Below are 21,090 nucleotides of genomic sequence, written 5' to 3' on the forward strand. Positions count from 1 at the left end.
ATTTTTGTGATTGAAACACATAAAATTTGGTTTTAGGGTTAGAAATGTTGTTTTTAATGAATTGCCTTTTTAGTTCACTGTGTTTCTTCTATCTACTTTATCTTGAATGGGTCATGAATTGAAGAATTTGTTTTCAGCAGATGCATAGCTTATGGGTACAGATTTTCTTTTCTTGCTGATTCTGTAATTAAAATGCAGTTTCATTTAGAATAATTAAAGACCCCAAAAGTCTGTAAGCTAAAGAAGAACCAAGATTTGTTTCTGTGGCTGATTAACTGCGCTATTTAATATTCTATTGACAGTGGTACTGGGATATGGCAAAATTGAATGTAAATCTATTGACATTTAGCACAACATGCTTTATTTCTCTAGTTGCAGCAAAAAATCATTCCTGATCAGGACCAACTGATGGCAGTAGCACTAGAATGCATCTATAACTGTGAACGAAATGACCAGCTCGCTCTTTGCTATGACTTATTAGAATGTCTGCCACAGAGAGGATATGGGTAAGAACCCACAGTGTGCCTTTGTTATGGTTGTGTCTTTTTACTCTAACAGTTAAAATGAAGATGTTCCTTCTCTGAATGTTCATTATACAGAATTTTGGGAATATAAAGAAGAAAATGAGATCACGTGCAAACCTGTTGTCTCGAGATAGACACTTGTTTTTCTAACAGTGTATAGGACGTCACTATAATTTTGTTAACCTTGATAATTATCCATTAAAAAGCAAGCAAGAATATCACTACCACCACAACAAAAAGTACTCTCTTAAGTGGATAAACGGTGATATCTCTTTGTTTTAAATTGTGTTTCTAATTAAGCTTTTTCCTTATTTATGGGCTAGTTGTGTTTTTTCTATGAATTGTTTGTTCTTGGCCCTTGCCCAGAGTAAAACTTCTAAGTAATAATGCATGGATATACATACCTCATTTAGTGGTATGCAAATCAGATTATATTTTCTCTTTGCAAGTCACATAACAATCATTCCTTTAATCACTCTTTTAACACACAGTACATATTATAAATTTCATATCTGGAGAAGTTAATAACAGCACATGGAAAAGCATGAAAACTGAATGAAAAATCGGTGGGCCTGTTTCTAAGCCTTTGTGACTACAGCTGAGTTACGTAACTTCTATGGTCATCAGTTTCCTCATTTGCAAAATCAGTTGTTTAGACAAGAAGTCTTCCTCATGCTTTGGTTTTCTTCTTTTCCTTCCAAGGAAATTTTTATTTTTGTGTGTGAAATGAATGATAGAAGTCACTTGATTTTGCAACCCAATGTGAAATAATTGTTTCATGTAGTCATTAATAGAATTGAAATCAGGTGAAAAATTGACGGGGAAGGGATATTTGCATGGTACTAAAGTATTACCTTTAGCAAATATTTTTTTTTTGGGAATTGCAAAGGGGAAATTGACCTTTATAAAGTCTAAGTCTCACTGCCGTCACCTTTGATCAGGTTATCAAATATGGCATCACTTACAATCAGGCAGCCTAGCCATACGTGCCTCCTGGTGAGAAGCAGTATGAAGTAAAATTACTTACCCTGAATCTAATCAATCCTTTAAGCCAAACTTCTAGTTTACAGTCAATGTAGGGAATAAGAGAACAAGTTAAATGACACCATGAAGAAAAGAAACAGATAAATACAGACTGTGAGATATTCTACAGGTCATATTGTCTTTTCACTTTGAAAAGTCAGTGCCATGGAGAAAAACAAATTGGTGGGGATGAGGAGGTGCTATTCCAGAATCATGAAGTCCAAGGGAACATGATCCCCTTCTAATTTTTAACCATAAAGTAAATAATGTATGTACTAGTTAAAATCAGGGTACAGGAAGACTTGTAATCGGTAAAAAACTATTGGTTGCTCTCCTTCCCCATCCTTTGATACCTGTCTTCTAAAAGTAAGCACTCATTATAGATCATGCTTTTCTTCTTGACTTTGCCTGCCTCCTTTAAAATATTGTGCTAACGTTGTTATTTATTGGTTTTACAATTTTAGATGATTATTGACTTCCTTTCATTGAAGCCTACCCTTCCCCCATACCTACTTCTCTTAACCGTTCTTTTCAGTGTAGTCAAAGTGGTATTTCTATCATTATGATTATGTATATACTGTTTACACAGAGCTGGGTATGATTATATTTCCTTTTTATGCAACTTTTTGCTTTTCGTGGATTGAATAATTTCCTTTTTTGTCGTTTTTTGTTTCCATTTACCTCCTTCACTCTTCTGACAGAAGTGTAAAATTCCTTTTCAAGGTCAAAAATATCTAGTAATCTCTCCTTTCTCTTTTCACTCTATGTCTCTCTCTCTCTCCCTCTTACTTTTGAAACATCTTTCTTAGAATTGTCTTTTCTCTTCCTTTGATAAGAATTGTTCGCTACGCTGCTGTACAGCATTCATCCTTGGACTTTTGTTTGCGTCTCTCTTGTGTTGCATATTGCATTTCTGGGATTATCTTTTCCTTTCTTTGCTTATTCCCTTATTTTGATGGAACATAATCTTGAATAGCTTCCTGTCAAATATTGCATGGAGGCATGTTTATTTTAAGACTATCATAATAAAATATCATAATTAAAATATCATAATTGCATTGTTACACTTGAGGGAAGGCTTGGCTGTGTATGGAATTGTAGGTTTCTGATCCTTTTCCTTGTGAGTTTCGAAGGCATCACTCTTGTCTTCTCCTTCCACTGTTGTTAAGAAGTCCAAGGCTATTATATGGCTTTTTCCTCCCCTTTTTGGAATACTTCAGTACCTTCCCTTCATTTCTAGTGTTCTGAAGTATCATAAGGATGTGTTTTATTCTGAGTCTGAATTTATCATTGTTCATTTAAATCGTGTATTTCAACTTGGAAACTCATGTCCTTCAAACTGTTGGGAAATTTTCTTACATTTTTTTCCTGTTAAGTTTCCTTGATAAGTTTATTTGCATGTCCTTTTTTCTCTTTTTTTGCACATTTTAAATTTATTTACTGCTCTTTTTGTTCTTTTTCCCATGTTTTGATCTTTTGTTAAGTGATCTGGGAGATTTCTATAGTTTTATCTTCTAATCCGTATTTTGAATTTAAAATTTATTTTGGCTTTCTTATTTAAATTCCAAGAACTTTTTCTCATTCACTTTCAAACAAAGTAATACCCTGCTCTTGTTTCACAGATGCATAAATTCACTTCTGCACCTTGCATTACCCTTGCCCCACCGTGATCTCTGATTTTTCATATTCTGTTTGTTTGCATCTCTGTTTTTACTGTGAGGACCTTTCCTCCATGTCTAGTGATTCTTGGCCATGAATTTATATCTAAGTTACTAAAAGTTGATTGGATACCTTGTGACAAGCTGAAGGCTTTTCTTTATAGGAGTCCTTGGGAAATTGCCTTATATGTGAGCAGCTAGATTGTCAGTCTTGCTTCAGTTTTGATTTTGGGGGGGTAAGGTAATCTTAGATTCTGTGTATTATGTTACAGAAATGTTGGGTGGTTTGTGGTTTGTAGATCCTGATTATTCATCTCTTCTCATTAAGGGTCTAAGTACTGACCCCCAAGAAGGAAAGCAGTTAACCTTGTTACTGGTAAAGCTAAATGGAGACTGTACTAGTAGTTAATACTTCCTTTCCTCAGTCCAGGTTTAGGGAGTCTTCATGTAGGAAGAGTTACAATCACAGCATCTATTTATCACCCATACCTGTACAGATATGACCGCAAGCTCCCTCCCATCCTTAGTGAAGAGCAGCAAGTGTACCTCTGGGAACCGTGGGCCTTCAGTAGGCAACAAAGGGCTAGTAACATGGATTGTATTAACAATTTTTTAGCAAACTGTCATTACTCATCATTTAAAAACCTCAGCCCAGTGGATATCACAGTGTCAGTAGTCAAGGTGCTCTTCCCAGAGGGTGACAAGAGATGCAGAATCCTCTTCTTAACAAGCATCTCAGAGAGCAGAAGTGGTGGGGAGTTTCTTCCTTAAAGGGTCTAGGTGGGTAATTTGATGGTCCCTCTGCCCACTTGATGCCCCTTGGTTGTCCTTGAATCATCTAGGTAAAATCATTGACTTCCAACTGACATGTGCAATTTTTAAAAATAAATGTATTAGACTTAGTTCTTCAGTTAGTTCTTCAGTGAGATCAAATAAGCATAAATATCAATTAGAGCTCATCTATTAACTTTTAAATAGTAATTTTCCTACCATGAGGAGAAAGTCATGATATTAATTGAATGATGATATTAAAAGAACATTTTTTATGTAGACATTATAATGAGAGGATGAGTATATTTGTTTTCAAAGAATGTGTAGGCTAAGAAATGCCTCTTGTGTATGTGTGAATGAAAGCTTTTTTTGGCTTCAGATTAATGGTTTCTGATCTAACAGGTTTTTTTTTTTGGTAAACATAAAAAATAGCATGGTACTCTTTTGTTGTTCCATTTATTTTTTAATGATTGTATTTCATAATTATAATTTTCTAAATAATTTGCAATTATAAATTAGCCTAGTATTAAAATATAGGCCTTCAAAATACTTCGTCTGGTTCTCTTTCCTCCTCGCGCCAACTTCATCAATTCACGTTCTCCCAGTGATCAGTCGTTTATTTTTAGAGGTTAACTGGTTGGTATTTACCAAATGGTTAACTGTGTAGTTTTTCACTATTTAGGAAATTAAATTTTTATACATCTTACCTAGGCAGCACATTTCATCTGGCTGAAAAAAATCTTTAGTCATTATGTTCGTGAATGTCAGTTCACAGAGGAAGAACGCTGTATTCTGAAAATCAGTGACAAATGTTTATTGTAGAGTTACAAAATGATAATTTAAAAAATATTGTTTCTGAATGAGTATGTTAATTGAAGTTATCTCCGATAAATGATCTTTTTTTTTTTTTGAAGGACTTTAAGTGGAATATGCCCTAATTTATCACTCTAGTCCAAGGCCTGAAACTTGGTTTAAAAAGATAGTATAATCTTTGTAAATTGCATGAAATAATTGCCACATAGATTTAGACCAGGACAGATTGATCGTTTTAAAGACAGTGAGTGGGCTTCCCTGGTGGCGCAGTGGTTGAGAATCTGCCTGCTAATGCAGGGGACATGGGTTCGAGCCCTGGTCTGGGATGATCCCACATGCCGCGGAGCAACTAGGCCTGTGAGCCACAACTACTGAGCCTGCGCGTCTGGAGCCTGTGCTCCGCAACAAGAGAGCTCGCGATAGTGACAGGCCTGCGCACCGCGATGAAGAGTGGCCCCCGCTTGCCACAACTAGAGAAAGCCCTCGCACAGAAACGAAGACCCAACACAGCAAAAATTAATTAATTAATAAACTCCTACCCCAAACATCTAAAAAAATAATAATAATAATAAAAAAATAAAGATAGTGAGACTTTTGTGTTCAGTTAGGTCATTTTTAATTTTCCAAGTCCAGATAAAGATTTTTATTTAGCTTTCTTATTAAATCCTAAGAATTGCTGGAATTCAGTTGAATCATTGGTTGGAAAGCACCTGAGAGTGTCAAGTACAGTGGTTCTCAGTTGAGAGTCGTCCCTCCAAGGTTGGGACACAGAGTTGCAGAGGGTGGCAGAGGGCTTTTATAGCAGTTGCTTAACCTTTGTAGCAAATCCCTTGCACTTGTATGTGCGTTGTGCCGTGCTAAATCTACCCTATCAGCCATGTTTTTATTAGTTTATCATCTTTTTCACGGTAATGTTTCTCCTAGTCCCCCGTCTACTTTTTTCCCGAGAAAGGAAAAAGGAAAAGTGCTTGTTATCTCCACTCCCGGTAGGAATTATCTGTATGATGGCTGTGTACTTCTCTTTCGTTTTAAAATATTGCAGTGGAGGCAGAGTGAATGATGACATGGGAGAAGTCCCCTGAGTATATAGAATCCTAATGGAAAAGTCCTAGGGGAGTCACAGGTGGAATAGATAGGACTAGGAGAAAGCCAACGTGCAGGGCCATGGTTCCTAATCTGTTTCATTGGTTAAAAGAGGAGAAATAAATGATGGCTTTATCGTTTACCACTTCTTTAAAGAAAGACTACAACTGATATATAATTCTTTTTTGCTTTTAGCAGAACTGAACTAAAAGTTCTTAGGAAAATAATTGCCCATATCTCACTAATCTGTAATAGAGAATATTGTTATATTCCAGTATTTTTTATCTTAATCTCTTTTGAGTCATGAAAGATGCTGAATGAGTATAGGAGATAAGACTGACCTTTTATTTGGACAGGGTGATACTGTCATATATTAAATACAAGGGAAACATCACTTTTTTTTTTAAACTTAAGTGAGTTTAGTATTTCAAGTAAAAAGTTACTACTAAAACCTAATTTAAATTCTTTTCTCTTAATCCTTTAGTCAGAAGACAGAGGTAACCACAGCTCTTCATGACATGGTAGACCAACTGGAACACATTCTCAGGTGAGAAAAATGACGATCTTTTGGTTCCATGCTGATTAAGGAGGTCTGTCCGAGAAATGTTACCTTAAATATGCCTAGTGATCATTTCCAGTTTCACCTAATATTTGTTTGACTCTCTTAGGAGTGAATTTTCTTAATAATGAATATAATGCTAGCTTATTTTAGCAGAATGCTACAGTAATGAGAACATGGACTTTGAAGACTAGTAGAACTGTGTTCACATCTAGGCGTTGTAACTTACTAGCCGTGTGATCTTTGAGCCTAGGGTTTTCTTAGCTCTCATATCTACCTCATGAGATGTGAAATTGATACTAGATAAAGCATTTGAAGTACCTCACACATAGTCGGTAAATAAGAAATATTAGTTCCTTCAGCAGTTATTACATCCATCAGCAAACAATGTTTATTATAACCCCTGACTTTCCTTTTTGGGGTATACTACATTTGATTGACTCTCTGGGTTATATTATATTAGTGACGCTAGCAGTATTCTTTACTGTGAAAATGAAGCATTAAACTGTCTCTTTTGGAGACTGAAAATTTCTAATTTGCTATTCAGGAAGTTTAATATTGTTTACTAGTATTCATTTTTATATGTATATATAATGTGCTTGTGTGTAATTTTTAAATATTTGCATTAAAAATGAAATTTTAGGACTAGTAAACTTTGTTCTTCCAATATATAATTATAGAAATTATAGGTAATGACATCACTTGATAGTGGTAATATGTAAAGTATAAGAATTTGGGAATCTACTAATTTGATGTCCCTCTCTTCTCCCCAGCCTCCCTGAAAAATTGAGCATAGTTTGAACAAAGCTTAATGGGTTAAGTCAGTATAGATTCATTCCTTACAAATCTGCATGGTTTCCTTTTTCTCCCTAATGAACCTGAAAAGAGCTTTCTCAAGGAAATACAATATAATAAACATAATCATTTCATAAAAAAATATTTCATAATATACGTCATTTATTTCACCATACGTTCCTGGGTATAACCATGGGTTGTCTTGATAGTCAAATTATGCTCTCAATACCTCAAGGAAACAGTAACACCCTTTAGGTTTCTGGATGATACCCAGGTCTTTCACTGTTCACCTTAATTTACTAACCTTTTAAAGGAGAACTTTTTTTTTGCGGTTCCACCTCATGGCCATTAATAGTTGATAAATGTTTTAGTGTATATAATGTCAGGTGACGTGACCCATGGAACTTATCTTTATGAAGAGTTACTGAATTTTGTCCAACCTCTCTCTAAGCCCAGCAGTGGTTAATTCATAAATGTGAGACTTGGTGAGACAGAAAAGGTGTATATACAATGCTGATAATTACGGAATAGGATATCTCAAGAAGATCCGTATGAGAACAGAAATCTTACTTGTTTGTTTATAGAATGGATTCTTGAGGGAGATGGAGCCTTATGGGGTTTCTGTGGTTTTCCAACCCTAAAATTCTTTGCTTATTGCTTTTCTAGCAGCCTTGCCTATAACAGAATACTCACTAAGGTTGTTAAGAGTTAAAGCTGGGTATTGCAGTTATAGATTTGGCTTATTTTGCTGACTTGATGCTTTTACAGTACAGGAAAATTATAAAAAAAAAGATTTTGAGGTAAGGATACGCCAGGCTTTGTAAAAAATGTTAACTTATCCCAAGTATATTGTAATAAAAGTCAGTAGGGGAAATAAGATTTGATATATAATTATTAGCTTCTTTTTGCCGAGAATTAATGTAATGTGTAAAATTTGGTCATTTTTTATGCTACTTTTTTTAAAAATACTTTTAACACCTAAGTGCTCCTTGCGTGTTTAAGATTCTTAGAGCTTTTTTGTCTGGTAGCAAGACTCACTTAAAAATTTTTCTTTTCACTTACAGTGTGTCAGAGATTTTGGAGAAACATGGACTTGAGAGGCCAGTTTCGTATGTTAAACATACTCAGTCTAGCTCAGAAGAGGCACACAAGCTGATGGTTAGATTGACCCGGCACACTGGTCGTAAGTGAGTAATAAAATTAATTGATAATTGTGTGTGATTAAGAAAAAGTACTACTTTTTTTCTGTTTCTGACTTCATTGGGTTATAATTGACCAACAATAAATTGTACATATTTAAAGTATAGAATATGATAAGTTTTGATATATGTATATACCCATGAAGCCATCACCTCGTCAAAATAATGAATGTATCCGTCACCCCTAAAAGCTTTCTCTTGCTCCTTTATAATCCCCTCCCTCCTTCTGCTTCTCCTCATTACACCCCCATCCCCTCCCCAGGCTATCACTGATCTATTTGCTGTCTCTACATCGTCCTTTGCATTTCCTAGAATTTTATGTAAATGGAGTCATAACAGTATGCGCTTCGTTGGTTTGTTTGTTTGGCTTCTTTCACTTAGCATAATTACTTTGTGATTCATCCATGTTGTATCATGGATCCGTAGTTTATTCCATTTTATTTGTTGACTAGTATTCCATTGATGGATTTATTGCACTTTGTTTATCTATTCACTTGTTGAGGGACATTTGGTTTATTTTGAGTCTTGGCTTTTACAAATATAGCTGCTATGAATATTCATGTACAAGCCTTTGTATGGACATGCGCTTTCATTGCTTTTGGATAAATCCATGAGAGTGGAATGGCAGGATCATATGGTAGGTGGATGGTTAACTTTTAAAAAAACTGCCTAACTGTCTTCCAAAGCATTTGTACCATTTTATTTTTTAATCAGTCTTTTAGGAGCGTTCCAGTTGCTCTACATGCTTGTCAGTACTTGCTGTGGTCAGTCTTTTAAAGTTTAGTGATTTTAATAGGTGTGTTGTGGTATCTAATTTTGGTCTTAATTGCTTTCTCCAGTGAGTAATAACGTTGAGCATCTTTTTATGTGATTATTTGACATCAGTGGTATCTTCTTAGATCATTTTAAAAATTGGGTTCTTTACTGATTTTGAGAGTTTTCTTATACATTCAGGATACAAGTCCTTATTAGATATACGCTTTGCAAAGATTTTCCCCTATCTATGCCTTATCTTTTCATTCTCATACCTGTGTCTTTTGAAGGGCATACTTTATAAATTTTGATGAGGTCCAGCTTATCAATTTGTTCTTTGTTGATTGTGCTTTTGATGTCATGTTAAGAAACTTTTGGCACAAAGATTTCCTCCTGCCATTTTTAGTAAAATTTTTAGTTTTACATTTTACAATCAGTTTCATGGCCCATTTTGAAAGTTCATTTTTGTTTATTGTTCAAGGTATAGATTTTTTTTTTTAATATCTGAATATTGCAGCATCATTTGTTGAAAAGACTGTTCTGTCTGTACTGAATTGCATTTGCCTCTTTGTTGAATATCAGTTTTCCATATTACGGGGGCCTATTTTGGGGTCCTTTATTTTGATCCATTGATCTGTTTGTCTATCATTCCTCTAATAACCATCCTGTATTAATTATTATGGATTTATAGTAATTCTTAAAATTATTGTAGATTTACAGGAAGCCTTAAAATTCTCTCTTTATCTCTGTCTCTTTCAACAGTTTACTCTAGTTATTGATTTATGTGCCTTATGTTCCCTTCAAAATCATAAGCTTATCTAAGGCAAGTGCTACAGTCACCAAACATCTAATTTGGAACCTTACATATCATTGGCCCTCTCTCAGTAATTACTAAATGAATAATTTAGGAGGTGTTGACAATTTAAGTCTTAAACTTTCTTTACAGCTATAAAAGCTTTTAGGGGTCAATATTTCCCATCATGTTGGCTCTAGTCAAGAACCTACTCTTCAGTAAGAAAGCCTCACTGTTGCTGCTAGATTACCTGCTGTCCTTCCATTGAATCCCTCAAATACTTCTAAAGTCCTTGCAGTTAATTTCTGCTTATGGCATTCTACTTACTGTGAATATGTAAGAGAATACGGCCTCTTTTTTCAAGGTAGTCAACTTGAAATGAATCTTAATTATTTCATATATGCTACTATGGCTTGGCCTTTAGCACCTATCAAATTTTCTTATGCATATTCTAAATGGTGGCAGATTTCACTGACTGTCACAAATCAGGTTTTACTATCTTGAGTGCAATACTATTTCTCGCTGGAAAATACACCTCCATTCCAAAGCTGTAACTAATACATCATGTTTGTATTCAGGTATTTCCCTGTCAATTTGCACACCTCTTGTATAGTGCCTCCAGGTTCTTCTCTTGGTTCTTATTTACTGCATGTATTCTAAAAAGACCTTTGGAAATAATGTCTTATAATTTATTTTAATTAGAACCTGCACTTAAGGCTAGCCATGTGTGAGAAAACATTAATACCATCTGTCCCAGTGTTGCTGGCTTCTAGAAGAACAGCTGGGCTGCGAGAACTTGAATTCAGCTAGACAGTGCCCAGGTCTGATTTTATGAAGCTGGTGCAAGATGGACACTCACTTTTTCAAACATTTTGCTACTTTACTGCCTGCGAGCCAAATTTGAAAGAGTCTTTTAATTCTTTGAAGCCCACCCAAAGAGTTCACATACCAAGGTCTAACTAATGGAAACACTTCAGGGATTATCCTTGAAGACTTGCAAATATATCAGTTTGTTTTGTGTATTTGTATGCTGGAAAAAAAAATGTATTCTCTTAAGCTTTAATACATATCAGAGAGAAATAATTGTTCATTTTGTGTAGCAAATAGAAAATGCTATAAGCAAATGAAGCATATGGTTATTAAAAATTTTAGGTGAAAAAAATTCCTGAAGACTAGAATTTTTGTAGGAAAGATCCCAAATGCATAATTTTTCCATAGCAATACTATTAAACACGGTCTATTTGCCCTGTTTTTAATGCATAAGAAAGAAAATGATGCGTGGAAAAGGAACACCCAGTTGGTATTTGACAAACAGAAAACAAAACCAAACCTACCCTTTTCAAACAATGAGATTCATGATTATGTAGAACTTCAAGACTAGAAAATAAACATAAATGATGATTCCAAACTCACATATATTCAACAAAGATGAACTTTTGAGAGAGGTAGAGAGAATTACAGCACATTCTCCCTCCTACTAGACAATATTAGTGGTTGTGTATGTGACTACAGAAAAACAAACAGATGTGTTTGTGACTTCCAGATTTATTCATTCACACTTGTTGAATGCTACTTTGTACCAGAAAAATATGGGGAGTGTCTTTTCATACATTCTAGTTTAAGTTAATTATCATAATATACAAAAAAGGAAACTGAAGCTCAAAGAAATTTATTCAAATCCATACAGATAACTGAGCTTGTTTTTATACTCAGGAAAAATTTTGTTTCATTGTCTGTGTTTTTTCAAAATTAATCTCATCCCTTCCTTATCATTTTTTGAGATTCTCTTTAAGTGAGAAAGCTGAAATTCAAGAATGTTAAATATAGTCACGCAGCTAATATGTGACTCTCTGTGACATTGTTAACAACACCGTTTCCCCTGTTGCAGGAGAATCTGAACCACTGATTCTTTAAGTCTGTAAGTCTGGATACTACCATGAAATGGTATTTGATCAACTAGATAGTGTAGGCCTCACTACTTCATCTCTGACTGGTAAATTGCTCCTAGAGGAACTGTGTAAATGAACTAGAAAGCCTGGTAGGGGCTTGAAGCTTTGGCTTTCCCACGTGTGGTCACTGGCTTATCCCTGAGGGGAGCCTGAAAACTATGCCAATGGAATTGTTACAAAAGGTATCAGCTCGGTGCTTTGTGACCACCTAGAGGGGTGGGATAGGGAGGGTGGAAGGAGGGAGATGCAAGAGGGAAGAGATATGGGGATATATGTGTATGTATAGCTGATTCACTTTGTTATACAGCAGGATCTAACTCACCATTGTAAAGCAGTTATACTCCAATAAAGATGTTAAAAAAAAAAAAAGGTCCTGACTTTTGTGGGGAATGAAGCTTCTTCTTAAGCCAGATAGGAACTGCAGCTACCTGACAGGGCTTGTCGTACCTGGGCTGGCACCTGGGCTGTCGCCTGGGTGGGAGAGAACCCCCACAGTGCTCTACCCCAGCCTCTGTGGACTGCCGCATGGAGTCCCACTGAGAGGAACCACTAGGGCTGCCGGCTGGCCAGCTGTGCTTCCCGCCTCCAGACTCATGCTAGGTGTGGCCCCTGCTGCCCTCTGGGTCTGCATGTGTGGTTGAAATTAAGAACACACCCTGCTGGCGACTGCAGAGTGATGAAGATGGAATTTGAAACTCATTCTCCTGTCTCCAAGTGCTTTTTCTGCTATATCACTGCTGCTTTATCTTACTTTACCGTGTGCTTTATTTTACCTTAGAAACTCATAGCTGTTTACCTTTGCCATTATCAGTTTTGTGTCTAGGCAGCCTACGGCAGAGGCAGCTCTGGCAACATTTCTGGCATTGATGCGTCGCTGCCCAACTTTTCCCTCTATCTTTTTTTTTTTTTTTTTTTTGCGGTACGCAGGCCTCTCACCGTTGTGGCCTCTGCCTTTGCGGAGCACAGGCTCCGGACGCGCAGGCTCAGTGGCCATGGCTCACAGGCCTAGCCGCTCCACGGCACGTGGAATCTTCCCGGACCGGGGCACGAACCCGTGTCCCCTGCATCGGCAGGCGGACTCTCAACCACTGCACCACCAGGGAAGCCCTTCCCTCTATCTTTAATCAAAGTTTTTTTCCCTGGAAATTCAAATGAGATCTATTTCTCTTGATCAGGTGGGAGCTGTGTGGCATATAGAATAGTGGTACCAATTTTTTTTTACTTTTGACTAATTGAAGAGAGCAATTTCATGAATTATTTTCTTTTTTACCCCCAGGCAGCCTCCTGTCAGTGAGTCTCATTGGAGAATGTTGCTGCAAGACATGTTAACTATGCAGCAGAATGTTTACACCTGTCTAGACTCTGATGCTTGCTATGAGGTAACTCTACATATGTAAATATTTCCTCTTAATTTTGTAATTTTGGTTGTTACATTTTGTTGATTGGACACAAGATGATGACCATAAGCTTCACTGTAAGTAATAGGATTGAATTATTGAATAATATTCAATAGCTGGTAACTGAGCGGTGCTTTAGAGTTTGAGCACTTGCATACATAACTTCCTCTTTGTTCATTGCAACACCATTTATTTAGTGGGTTAATTCTCAGCTGGAAAACTCCGAATCGTGCTTGGATCCTCTCTCTTCCATAGTTTTGGTGGTCACTAAAATTTGCTTCATGTGCCTGAGAAAAGTCTTTCAAATCTGTCCTCTCTTCATCTCTGCTAAATGGTTATAACCCTCCAAACTTGTTTCCCTACTTCCATATCTCTTCCTCATTTACACGGAAGAGAGTATTCTTCTAAAACAGACCTTTTCATGACACTCCCCTTCTTAAAATGCGCTGCTATATAAAATAGATAAAATACCGTATCTACAGTTAGAAAGTAACCGTATTCCTTAGCCTGGCACAGAAAGCCACGGCAGATTCCAGCCACCCTGTCTCTTCTCGCCTCTGACGCTCGCTGCCATGTGCCCTGTGCTCCAGCGGTGCCAAATCTGTCATGAATTCCTCCACTCACGATGCTGTTTCCTGTTTCTGTGACTTTGTACGCATTATTCCCTTTGCCTGGAGTATACTCCTCTTTTTTAAATTTGAAAATTGCTGATAACTTTTAGGATTCAGCTCCCTAATCATGCCCTCTAGGATGCCTTCCTTTGTCCTTTGATATAACTTATCTCTATTACAGCCTTTCTTTCGGATGCGATGACTTGTTTGTTTCTGTGTGTGTTTCTTCCCTTTGGTCATTAGCTCCTAGGTAGGCATTATCATATCATGTTCATCCTCAGCTACCCCAGGGCATATTATAGTGTCTGGAGCATAAAGGATACTTAAGGATGGTGAGTTGACTAGGAGTGTAATTTAGGAGAATTTAATCCTTATTTTGGAAGGTGTGTGTATTACCACCAAATTACTCATGCTTTGTATGGAAAAAGGATCCAGCTAACCCATCTTTAATGAGATACAGTTTAAAAGAGGTTCCCATTTGAATTTGCCTATCAAACAAACAGATCAAAATCGTGTAGAATATTTCTTGTGTTGCTCTGCTCTGACATCACGGAGCATAACCCATTGATAAAATGAGAGTTATAAAATAGGTCTCTGTTTTGTGAAATTTGTTGGTATTTTAAATTAGATGATTACACTCGCAGACCACGTACAGCTGCCAGAAACTTCACCTTTGTATCTAAAGCAAAACTTGAAATTCAGTTTCAGGAGAAAATAATCTATATGCACATGGGGTCCAAAATCTTACTCTCATTAGTAACACTGCTTGAAGTAGTGTTTTTAAAGTGGGAGTAGCGTTATTTCCTGGTATTTTCTGACTCTGATTGAAAAATTAGCATTAAGTATATTACACTTGAACTCGCTCCTGTGTAGAGTAGTCTGTCATAACAACTTGACGTAGTAAATTGTTCTAGTTATATTTTAACCTTTGCATTAGGCTTTGATATTTTAATGACTTCGCGCCGTTAGTCTTTCTCCTTTCAGAAAACATTTGAAAGCATGTTATAACTGTCCTGAACCGATTCTAGAAGATAATACAGATTTGGCAAACTTACATTTTAAAATATTTTAGTGATGTTTAAATTGTGCTATATTGTCTTACTGACCTGTGGCCACTGTATTAGGTTTTGCTGTCATTGGAAAATAATTTTAAATCTCATTGGCATAATTTTGATAGGGTGCAAGATTTCTATACAGCCTGTAGAGCAGAAATCTATATTGTTCGTTTCAGCAAAACCTTGAAAATATAAGAGTGAGTGAATTTTATTTTTTAGTATTGGGCATTGACTCTTTATGGCTTACCTGAATAAACCAAAGGAATAGAGAAATTGTTACATCTAAGTCATTTTGGTCGCATGGAGCAAGCCATTTTCACCTGTTATATAAGCGATTAGGGTTACTCACTGATAATTCGCTTTCTGTCACAATATGGATTTTATAGCACATCTCTCGTAGGTATTAGTAATTTTATCCTTATCAGTCATTTTAGGAAACACCTGTCTAAAAATGTCTTCTCCAGAAGCCTAGAAACAAGTGAAAATAAGGGAGTCCTATGAAAATTGGGTAGCCTTCCTAATTATAAGGAAACTCTTGCTTCTCCATGAAATCTACTTTTTAATCTCTTCTTTTTCTGTGTTATCCTCATCCAACAGTGGCATGATAGGAAAGAACATTCTTGTGGAAGTTCTTGTGCTATTTATATATTGATGCTATTAGTGTGGGTTTAAAGGGAGCTCTTTAATAGGACTTTTTTGGAATAAGTAGATAACCTCAATTATGGAATAAATTTTATGTTAATTGATGCTATTAGTTGCCTTGTAAAATACAATGACATTTGCATAACTGCCTTCCATCAGAGGCTTTTGTTTTATTTAAATAGTTTTTAAATTGCAGATTAGAAAAAAATGTTCTGTGGTGTATTGTAATTCTAGTGACTCGGTGTAAGTAGAACATTTGTAGCCTGGGTGTTTAGTTTACAAGACTGACTTCAGATGCTTTAAACAGTCATTAATCATGTGTACCATATTCAAAGATTTTCTTTTAAAAAATGGAAATGTTATAAATACTTTAAGCAGAGTGTGGACAGTGTGTCTAATGGATCCTGTTTTTAATAAGTATGAACTTTGGATATTTTACTCAAGTATTTGTTGTAACACATTAAAATATTATGCTTACCATTGGTTTGTTCAGTTAAATTGTTTCTTCTTCCTAAAAGGGGGATTTTTTTATTGACATGACATTCACATAACATAATACTAACCATTTTAAAGTGTGCTTCATTGTCATTTAGTACATTCATACATATTGTGCAGCCTCTGCCTGTAGGATGGATGTATTTTTTAAAATTTATTTCACTTGGATATCAGAGCCTCCATTGTGTCAAGAACTGAGTCCTCCCTCTTTAAGCACTAACTCCAGTTTCTTCTTTTCCCCAGATATTTACAGAGAGCCTTCTGTGTTCCAGTCGCCTTGAAAATATCCACCTGGCTGGGCAGATGATGCACTGCAGTGCATGTTCAGTAAATCCACCGACTAGTGTAGCCCATAAAGGAAAAACCCAGTACAGGGTCAGTTATGAAAAAAGCATTGACTTGGTTTTGGCTGCCAGCAGAGAGTACTTCAATTCTTCTACCAACCTCACCGACAGCTGCATGGATCTGGCCAGGTAGAGGAACTCTGTATTCTCCGTAAGAGGGAGGGGGGGACGTCAGAATATACAAACTTCATTGTTGGTTTTATCCTCTACCTCACAAAATATGTTATCACAAGTACAGATTGACTCGACTCTATGGGGCACCGTTATTTATTGCTTGAATATAGAATGAAAACTTAATTACGTCCTAAGTATTCATCAACTCTCTTGTGACCCTTTTTCTCTAGCACACTTTCCCACGGTCATTCTAGATGATTATCTATAAGGTTATACTTTTCTTCTGTTGGAAGAGATTCAAGTGGTAGCCAGCAAGTTCAAGTTCTGGAAAATTTCAGCACATTAGGTCGTGTCTGTATGCTTTACATGGCTTCCGCTCTGATTAGATGATAAAGCTCAGAAGTCCCTTCCAGGGGGAAATTTCTGGACTCTGAATTCTGTTCCTCTCTTAGCCTGTTGTACAGGAAAGTTTGTGTTCCTCTTTTTCCTATTGATTCTTAGGAGCTTTTTTTTTGCGTATGGGACACGTGCCCTTTGCCTCGCTTAATGGTTAAACTGTGTTGCCAAGTTTTAATAATGTACAGTTTATCTTTCAAATGGCTATTTTGAATTTTTAAAAAACTCGGTTGTTATTCTTTTTTGTCTTTTGTGTCATCCTTTGAAAGACCTTTAATTCCCAAGATCATTAAAATAGTTTTTCGTATTGTTTTTTTTTACTACTTTGGTGGTTTTATTTTTGCATGGAAATTTTAGGCCCATTTGGAATTTATTTTGATGTAAAGATTGTGGTAGTTGTTTAGAGTTACTTTTCCCCTCAAATAACTGGTAGTTGTTTCAACTCTAGCAAAACTTAAAGGTTAACTTTTTTCCCCCAGTGATAACTTATCACAGAAAGAATCATGTTTTCTCAAACCATGTTATTGAACTTGACAAAGTTGTTTAAAATAGTTAGTAAACTTTTTCCTTCTCTCCCAAGGGATAGTATTTCTATTTCAGATGATGAAAATATCAGATAGAACAACTGGGAGTTGTGTTTGACCTAAATCTTTTTGACAGATGCTCCTAGAGATCATTTTTGAAACTACACAGTACTCGCAGTATTTGCCTTTCGTCCACCCCCTTTTCTCCTACAAGGACACACCTTCATAGAAAAGATGTCCTGTGTGTGTAATGTGGCACCAGACTGACTGAGCCCTGTGAGCCCAGATGTATTTAATTGTTTACAGTTTTATTGAAATAGAAAATAGCCCATCCATTCTTACTGATTAAATTACTATTTATTTACTAGGTTTTTTTTTTTAATTGAGGAAGCAGTACATCCACAAGATAAAATATTTAAAAATACACAAAAGATAGATATGGAAGATGTTTTTCTCCTCATTCGAGTTCCTCTAACTTTATCCCTCAGTTATATTTTTAATCAGTTTCCTGTGTATCCTTCTGGAATATCTTATTAAAAGTTACCCCCTTCTTTCTTAAATCACAAATAAGTGTATACTACTTGTACCTATCTTCCTGTGTCTTGTTTTATTCACTTACGATCTATATTGTGGGTGTTTCCATGTGGATACATATAGGTTTGTTTCATTCCTTTTTGATGGTTGTAGACTATTTGACTTTTATACAATTTATTTAATTAGTTCCTGATTTAGTGTATTTTATTTTAACAAGACTGTGGTAGTGAACATCCATAATTATGTCTGGGCATGTGAGAGCCTGTCTGTAGTATAAATTCCTAGAACTGGGATTCCTGGGTTCAAAGTGCTGTTAGAATTTTGGTAGATGCCACAAATAGGTTGTATACTGTTTGTCCTTGAACCAGTAGTAAGTATGTGTTAGTGCTCATCTGATTTAAATCCCCAAAGTTTGCAAGAGCAAGCTAGGCCTATATCTGTCGCTTGGTCATGTAGTTAGATCCTGGGGCCTAGATATTTTCATGTGATGGTCCATGATTTTAGCATTGTTAGCTCTTCGTGGCCTGATCTCTACCTGTCTTTCTAGTCTCATGCCCCACTGTTCCTCTCCATGCACCTTTCAGAAAATAGGTTTATTGTTAACTACAATATTTATTAAGTATACTTTATCTGAATTTTAAAAAATTTGCTTAAAATACTCCATAGGTATCACAAATTCGTAGATTATCAAATCACTTTCATCTATATTTATCTCAGTACTACATCACCAACTGATTGTTTCTGATCAGAAAAATGTCTCTTATGCAGTTTCTTAGGTTATTCCTTTTCCTTTGAGAGACAAAATTGTGATCGAATCAAGACATTTCTGTTTTCCTTAAAAGAATAACTGGAAATTAACTGTATTCCTTCTGTTTTTTTAAATTTTTTTTACATGATCATTATCTTTTGAGTCAACAGTGAACAGAACACTAAACCCAGAGCTAACGTATCTTGCTTTATACTGTGATACCTTACGTACCATCAGCATAACCCTGCGCAAATTGCTTCACCTCTGAGCTTCAATTTTGGCTTCCTTAAAAAGCAGATGGTGATATTTGCCTGTCTCACAGCCTTGCTGTGAGGATTAAATAAGATATCAGAAAGCCTCTAGCAGAATACCTGGAAGGAAGTTGGTTTTTGATAAATGTGTTGGATCTCTATGTTGTTGATCATAGAAAGGCAACTTAGCTGAACATATGTTACTTTTCCTTTTTAAAAATGAATTTCTCCTAGGTGCTGCTTACAGCTGATAACAGATAGACCTGCTGCCATTCAAGAGGAGCTAGATCTTATCCAAGCCCTGGGGTGCCTCGAAGAATTTGGGGTAAAGATTCTGCCTTTGCAAGGTGAGTTTTCTATTTAGTGTTGCACTATTATTAACTCATTTTGCATTAGTTCACTCGTGTTCCTTTTTAGGTTTTTAACTAAAGAGTACTTTTGGTCATTTAGTCCATTAGCAATAGATTCTGCCCTCTGTCCCATTTTTCAATAACAGTACAGCCGTGAGGCTATTGGATAAAAACACAAATAGAAATTGGGGAATATGGCTGAGAGTTTCAGGTTTACATCAGTTTTGGATTGCAATTTATTTATTTGTTTCAGTTGCATAGATTTAGAATTAGCTATAAATGATAATAGTTTATTTGTTTTTATGCTTACTGTAGAATATTCTTTAATTAAACAGATTTTTTTTTTTTAAGCAGCGAGAATGACAGGAAGTTGTTGTTCAGAATTAAATTACTAGCAATTTGTTAACATTGCTCGAGTTCTTTTACCTAAAGGTAGAAGTCACGTTAGTACCAACTCAAACAACCCTGCTGTCCTATCAGGACAGTGGGTGTCTCCCAGTGTCCTGAACCTTACCTGATAAGAAGGAGGTGGATTTTCAATCCCGGACCTCATTGCCCTAAATGAAGCGGGTATGCTTGGCGATTAGTGGTATGCTTGGCTAGTTTCCATGCAATGTCTTATCTTTATTCTTAAAAAAAAATTATGTTTACTATTTATTTTTTATTGAAGTATAGTTGATTTACAGTGTTGTGTTAGTTTCAGGTGTACAGCAAAGTGCTCTTACCTTTGTTCTTAACTCTGGAAACGTTTGGAATTGGGAGTGGGGGAGGCATAACTAAGTTCCTTCCATCTCTCTGGTTTTTGATAAATTTTCATCAGAATTGTGTGTGTGTCTCTCTTTTTTTTTTAAACTTCTAGTATCTTCGGTCAGTGATAGCCTGTTAAAGGTTCCTTGGTGTCTTTGTCTTCTGAGGTGCTTTGAGTCAGGTGGATCTTAGGGAATATGAGGCAGGAGAGACATTCTCATGTTTTCATGTGGATTTCCACTGTAGTTTTACTAAAAATTAAAGTTCTGCTTGTCAGACAAATTTATTAGACTTTTAAAAGGTAATATTACTATTACCTTGAATATCTTTGTTTGACAGTAGTTTGTATGTGATTTATAAATAGCCGGCAACATCTGAAACAGCTGTGTTCAAGGTGACTGTTAAGTCACTAGAAAATTCTATTCACTCGCACCGTGCATGTAATTTTTGAGCTCAGAGCTTCTTAAAATTGTGAGGATTAATCAGAGTTACCAAAAAGCATTTTCAGTTTATTCTCAAATATCTTAAATTATTAACCACCTCCCCCGAAACACTTATATTTTTAATTGAGGATTTCAGTCATGAGAGAGTCCAGAGCACTGTGAAACTTTTGTCTTCCTTATATCTCTTGCTAGGTCAAGTCATTATAGCTTTGACTCTGTGTGTGTGTATATTTTAGCTAGTTATTTCATTCAAGCAGATTGATAGAATACAAAAGATGGTTTCCCAAATGCTATTAAAGTTTGAAAATTACGTTGCGCTCTGATTTTTCTTCGGTGCTCAATTAGCAATATTTGCACATCAGCTGATGGGTTTCAATATCTGCAACCAAACTGTAGGTTCTGAGAAATTTCCTGACTGAGGAGAATCTTAAGGAAGACTTTGCTTTCATGTTTTGACAGCTTTTCAGTTTGATGTATTAATTTGGAATTTCCTATTAGAGTGGCTTCTGGATGTGGAGA

General features: G+C 36.0%; 1 protein-coding gene across 2 annotated transcripts in view; it reads left to right on the forward strand.

Annotated features, from left to right (window-relative positions):
- Window positions 1-21,090, forward strand: part of NBAS (NBAS subunit of NRZ tethering complex) — a 341,606-nt gene that overhangs the window by 150,481 nt on the left and 170,035 nt on the right. For both annotated transcript variants that reach the window (XM_067703666.1, XM_067703667.1), the window contains 6 exons: window positions 373-506; window positions 6,357-6,419; window positions 8,291-8,413; window positions 13,197-13,299; window positions 16,364-16,593; window positions 19,266-19,378. In XM_067703666.1, the coding sequence (XP_067559767.1) occupies window positions 373-506; window positions 6,357-6,419; window positions 8,291-8,413; window positions 13,197-13,299; window positions 16,364-16,593; window positions 19,266-19,378 (766 nt within the window). The remainder of the gene's footprint in view (window positions 1-372; window positions 507-6,356; window positions 6,420-8,290; window positions 8,414-13,196; window positions 13,300-16,363; window positions 16,594-19,265; window positions 19,379-21,090) is intronic.

Source organism: Pseudorca crassidens, chromosome 14 (genome assembly GCF_039906515.1).
Source record: "Pseudorca crassidens isolate mPseCra1 chromosome 14, mPseCra1.hap1, whole genome shotgun sequence".
Classification (NCBI taxonomy): Eukaryota; Metazoa; Chordata; class Mammalia; order Artiodactyla; family Delphinidae; genus Pseudorca; species Pseudorca crassidens.